General features: G+C 56.1%; 1 protein-coding gene across 1 annotated transcript in view; it reads right to left on the bottom strand.

Moving 5' to 3' along the window:
- P2RX6 (purinergic receptor P2X 6) overlaps positions 1-6,052 on the bottom strand; it is a 27,425-nt gene that overhangs the window by 2,221 nt on the left and 19,152 nt on the right. The window contains 7 exon segments of the mRNA XM_040619555.1: positions 762-871; positions 961-1,102; positions 1,189-1,269; positions 1,360-1,394; positions 1,464-1,595; positions 4,460-4,531; positions 5,856-6,006. Of these exon segments, the coding sequence (XP_040475489.1) occupies positions 762-871; positions 961-1,102; positions 1,189-1,269; positions 1,360-1,394; positions 1,464-1,595; positions 4,460-4,531; positions 5,856-6,006 (723 nt within the window).

The following is a 6,052-nucleotide window of genomic DNA, read 5'->3' as shown; positions in this document are numbered from 1 at the left end:
GGGGGGGGGGTCTGTTTAGGAGACTCAAAGATGTGACAAAAAATGCAATGCAAGATCCCTGGGTGTATCCTGGATTGGAAAATAAAAAGATATAAGACTATTACTGGCACAGTGGAGGAAATTTAAATATTAGATTTATTCTTGAGTGTGACAATGGGACAGCAGTCACGTGGGGAAAGTCCTCATCTTGGGACAGTGTTGAGAGAAAGAGTGTCAGATGTCTGGCACTCACTTTCAAACAGTTCCCTTTCAAATCTATCTAAATATATCCAGCTCACTCTAGAGAGGGAGAGAGAAAGCAAATGTGGCAAAATGGTAAAAAATAAAACGCAAACCAAAAAAAAAAAAAACCCAGTGAACCCAGATAAAGGGTGTATGGGTATGGATGTTCACAGTACTAACCTTTGAACTTTTCTATAGGTTTTTGAGAATTTTAGGATAAGACCTAAGGCAAAAGTAAAAAAGAAATCCCCCTGTGCTAAGGAGGGAGATGCGGGAGGTGGGGTGGAGTGGGGGAGGAGCTGGGGGTGAGGAGCCCCAGGGGACAGAGGGGGACCAGATCAGGAGAGAGGCTTGACAAGAGCCCCTGCGGGGGGTACCTGGTGCTGAGGAACACCCCTCCTGCCCCTGGGGCCTTCCTCGTGCACACAGTGGAGTGCCTGGAGGGATGGGCCACCATGTGGTGGGTCCTGGCTACCACAGGAGGACAGGTGGAGGGGGGACCTGGCCAAGGAGCAGGAGGAGGGCAGTGGGGGCCGCACCTGAAGTTGTAGCTCCTCTCCTGAAGCTGGAAGGAGTAGTGGGGCCGGCAGTCGGAACCCCCAGCATCCAGGTCACAATTCCAGTGGATTCGGATGCCCACAGCTCCTCCCTGCACATGGCACATTGCTGCTTCACCAGCACACAGGCTCCGGACCCTCTCACTGAGCCCTCCTGGAACCCTGTCCCCCATGGACACACCAGTAATGCCAGGTCCTCAAAGACCCCTCCAGCCGCAGCCACGAGGTCCCCAATGCGGAACACAGGGCAGTAGGGGCTGTAGCGTGAGTCATAGCGGCAGCGCTTGAAATAAGTGGCGTCCCAGGTGTCCAAGGCATTGGACCTGGAGGGTGGGGGATGGGACGGGGGGGAAAAGGTCAGGTAGGAGACCAGGAGGGTCTGGGGGCATCATGACCCACCCACGCTTACTTGGAGAAGTTGAACTTGCTGAAGGTGACAGTGTTCTTGATGAATAGGGTGAAGTTCTCCGCCTGGATCAGTAGGGGCTTCCTGTGGGGGGAGGGGAAGTGAAGGGCAGGAAGTGAAGGGAAGTGAAGGTTCTGGGGCCCTGCCCTGGAAGTGGGGGGGGGGGACACTTACACGGGCACAGTGCCGCTCTCCACGGGGCACCAGCCCTGCAGGTAGAAAGGAGAGACGCAGAAACACCACTAGGCCTGCCCTCAAGAGCCACCCAGGGTCCCAGCCCAGCCCCTGGAGCCCCCACCCAGGGGAGGCACTGGAAGACAGGGCCCACAGTTACCGTGGCTGTGCATCCCCGTCTCCCCTTCGGGACAGTCCTCATCGGCCCAGCAATTAGCCAGCGGAATGGAGGGGTGCTGAGTGGGGAAAGCAGAGTTGCCAAGGGCCCGGGCTGTGAATCCCCTCTGTGACCCAGCCTTGAAGCCTGCAGGGACACAGCACTTTCCACCTTAGCCCCATAGAGATGCCTGAGTTTGGGGGGCACATGAGAAAGCCAAGCCGGAGGCTACAAATAAAAGGAGGTGGTGAGAGGAGGGTGGCGAGCAGCCCCCCAGCCAGCTAGGTATGCAGGTGCTGTATTCCAAGGCAGAGCGAGCCTCCTTCCTTCCTGATACTTCGCTCCCCACCAGAGGCCCAGATCCTCTGGTCCAACTCAGGTGACAGAACGAGGAAGGTGAAGGGACTGTGGGAAGGGCAAGTTCATGCCAGGGTGGAGGCACGGGGTGTGGGGAACGAAGGGTGGGACCCTGGTTTGGCGGGGTCTGGGTAGGGAAGTAGGTAGGGCCACACACACTAGCTGGGGCCACAGGCCAGTCCCTTCCCTGGTTGTTCTTCCGTAAAACAGGGACGTTAGCGCCTGCACACTCACAGGATTCTAGGGATCCCTCAGTAGGGCGAGGTGGCAAGCTTTCTGGGCCATAGAGCCCTGGAGAGGAAGGCACACTCTCACAGACACCGTTCTGCACCAGGCTGACGATAAGCACCACTGTTCGGGTTACCCGGCTCACGAGCAGCCCGAGGAGCACTGTGCCAGGCGGCAAGAAGGGCTCGGGGACTCCAAGCCAAATGAGACAGTGGGACTGTGGGGGGTGGGACTGTGATAAGTGGGCAGAGGACAGAGCAGGGCCACCTGTGTTCTGAGTCCACCCCTCCTCTCCACCCTGGCTGGGCTGCCATCTCCTCTGATCAGACCCCACGATGACCACCCCAGGGCCTGCACCTGTACCTCCACGCATTCAGCAGAGACCATCTCTGCCTCCGCCACGCTCCTGTGATGGAGTTCAGCTCCCAGCAGAGTTCACAGGGCCCCCCTGGCCACCTCTTTCCCAATCTAGGCTCTAACCCCACTCCGCAGCAGGTGACCCCAGAGGTGCCTCATCTCACACAGCTTGGGGCCTTTGCTCACACAGCTCCCTCTGCTTGGACATTCTCAAGATCCCGCTTGAGTCTCGAGTCCTGTGGGAAACCCTTCCTGAGGCCCTGGGCTGCCAGACACACCTCCCTGGGTCTCCAGCTACAGCCTGTGCCCGCATCACAGGAACTGCCGGCTTGGCTGCTTGAGGCACAAGGGGTGGAGTTTTGCATCCCCAGCGTAAGGCCTGCTGCCACATACACACAACACGCCCCGGGGCTCGGCAGGTGTTTGCAGGAGGCTAGCCTCTCCAAGGAGGACAGTGCATGTGTCGCGAGGGACCGGACGACCAGGAGCCCCGAGAGGAGCGGGCAGGAACGCTGGCTAGCCTCAGGAAGCCTCGTTGTCAGATCTGATGAATTCCTTCCGAGCCCCGGAAGTCTCATGGGAAGAGCTCAAAGCTGGGACATGAGGCAAGGAGGAATCCCATGGATTCCAGAAAACACCGAGTGAGGGCTTCAGCAGAATTGCAGGACAACCTACACACTGAATATTAATTAGATGTCTTCTGAACATTTAGAAAAGGAAAGACAGTGGGTGCATTTGCACACCCTTTGTGCACATGCTTCGCCCCCTTTGTGGATGGGGCCAGCCTGGGACATGTGATGCCCCCCGCATCTGTGGTGGCACCAAAAACCAGGACATGGGGGACACGTGACCACATAGCCCTGTAAGCAATTAAATGTTAGGCTTGATTTTAAAAAGAGGTCACCATGGAGGTAGGCTTCCAGGGCTATGCCCCGGGTCCCGACTGCTCAAACAAAATCCACAGGTGGAAACCATACACTTAAAAATGGGTAAGAAGGTAAATTTTCCGTTACATGTATTTTATCACAATAAATTTTTTTTTGGAAAAAACCCCACAGCTGGAGAGAAGAGCAAGTGTGCTCTGTGACAGACACTGGATCCATGGGACATCCTTAGGCAAGGGGAAAAGGTGAGATTTCACGCGGAAAACCTGTGATTCTGGATGAGAAATGGACAAGAATAGGGAGTGGGAGACTCTGGTGTGACCACAGCTGTAGTGAAAAATCTCCAGGGATCATAAGTGACCCTGAGCTCAGCATCAGCAGGGTGTGCTGTGTTTGCCCACAAAAATGGAAGCTGACTTGGCACACGTTAATAGAGACTGTCTGGGGGCGGGGGGTGGGGCCCCCAGTCAGTTAAGCAGCTGGCTCTTGATTTTGGCTCAGGTCATGATCTCAGGGTCCTGGAATTGAGCCCCATGTGGGGCTCCTCCCTTACCAGGGAGTCTGCTTCAGGATTCTTTCTCTCCCTCTGCACCAGCCACCCCCCCACCACGCATACCCATGCTCTCTCTCTCTCTAAATATAAATAAATAAATCTTAACAAAAAAAAAAAAGGAAACGAGAAGGTGATCTTCTAGCTTGTCTCTTGCTATTAGAGCTTACCTGAACCTTGTACCTAATTCTGGGTGTTATATTGACAACCTGGAGGGTGCCAGAGGTGGGACCAGGATGGGAAGGGCCTGGACATCTCACAGAGAGCTATGGTGGAAGGCTCCAGAAGACAGCTCAGAGGCCCAGAGGTTGGACAGCCTTGGCCACGTGAGTCTACCTTGCTGAGACCCTGGCTTCTCATCTTAAATGGGATCGTAGTAATTCCTTCCAGGCAGAGTATTTGTGAAGATTAAGTGGAATGATTCACAAAAAGGTTTTAGCTCAGTGCCTGAGACACAGTAGCACATACTGAACGGTCAGTTACATGGGAAGAAGGGGGGACATGGCTGGTGACCCAGGGCTGGCAGAGGAACAAGGGACCTGCTAGGAAGCTCCTAGACAGCCTTACCTCTGGGCATCTGTCCTGGACTTGTTCTGGCGTCACAAGAAAATTGGTCACCAAGAAGAACACGTTCTCTCCCTAGAAAGCAAGCGTCAGGGTTGGTCCCTGCTTCCCTCCCCCAAAGGGAGAGGCCAGAACTGGCAGCTCGGCCGGTGGGGAAAAGGGTCCTGGACCGATCCCGTCATCAACTCTGTCCCAGGAAAGTGCCACCAGTGAGGCCAGCTGAAGTAGAGATGAGAGAATAGCTGGGTTTCTGGCTATTTCGAGAAGCCCACAGCTGCCTCTTTGAGACAAGCATATTTTTCATGTTCATACCCATTCTCTCAACCAGCATTGTCCAAGAGCCTCCTGCTTCTACGCACTGAAGATCTAGAGCTGAGTTGGACCGGGGACCTGCCTGAGCTAGGACCCCTCAATTGCACTCACGGTCAAGGGCCAGGGGAGCAGGTGATGAGCTCCACCTGGGCAAAGAGTGGCTAAGGACAGGCAGGGTGGCTGACATCCACGTGCCACATGTGTGCACTCTGCAAGTCTGGGGCAACGCACACACAGGAAGGAGAGAAGGCAGCGGGTGTGACAGTGGTCAAGAACTGGACTTGGTGGTCACCACCATGGAAAGGGAGTCTCCCCAGGGTGGAAACAAGGGCTGGCAGGCTCTGGTTGATATCACATAGGAAAGCTCAGGGTGGCTGCTGGGTGGCATGCACCAGGGGACCCACTAGAAGATGATGGCCTCATCCAGGTATGACCCAGACAGCAGTGAACACCACTAGGAGATAGAATGCACAGAAGGGAGGCACAGGTCCAGCTTTGGCCCTCCCTGGATGAAAAGAGGCCATATCGGCAGAGGGAGATGATTTCTCTTTGGATGTGGTGGGTGTGCACCCAGGAGACAGCTGCACTCGGGGCAGGTGGTCACTGGGGCTACAGTTATGGCATTGGCAGGATAAAGGTAGAAGCTGAGGCTGTGCACGGTCTGGGTGGGGGAAGAAGGAGCCAGAAGTGCTGCGTGGGAGGGGCAGAGGAGGAGCACCTGACCGCAGTGCCCCAGGTCAGGGAGGGGAGCCTTCAGGAAGCTCCAGAAGCTGGTCTCTAGGCTCCTCCTGCCCCACCCTCAAGCTCCAGCCTGGAGTTCGGAAACATTCCACTCTGCCAGGGACAGCCTTTCTAAAGGCTGCTTGTCTGGCCTGGCTTCCTGGTCCGTTTCCTTGTCCACCTGGAAACCTCTTACACATTCCGGAAAGCCCCGTCCAGGCACCACTCCTCTGTAAGGCCCTTCCCCAGCCCGGTGCTATGCAGAGCCAGCACCCCGCTCGGGCATCGCATGCCCCTCACGCACAACACTCGCCGCAAGGGCGGTGTCAGAGGTGTCACTGCCCGGCAGCAGGACCAAGCCACCTACCTGCGGTGGCTTCACAAAGTCCGCCACGTCCCACAGCCGGTTACCCAGCTCCTCGATCTGGGTCACCGAAACCCCTTTGAGTTTGGTGATGACGGAAATCTGAGGGTCCAGATCTCGCTCCTGGTATCCTTTTTTGGCGAGGAGAGCCCACCTTAAGAAGAAGCGATGGGCAGTGTGGCCTGTCCCTGGTCCCTGGT

Source organism: Ursus maritimus, unplaced genomic scaffold (assembly GCF_017311325.1).
Source record: "Ursus maritimus isolate PB19 unplaced genomic scaffold, ASM1731132v1 scaffold_33, whole genome shotgun sequence".
NCBI lineage: Eukaryota > Metazoa > Chordata > Mammalia > Carnivora > Ursidae > Ursus > Ursus maritimus.
This window is presented reverse-complemented; position numbering and strand designations above follow the sequence as displayed.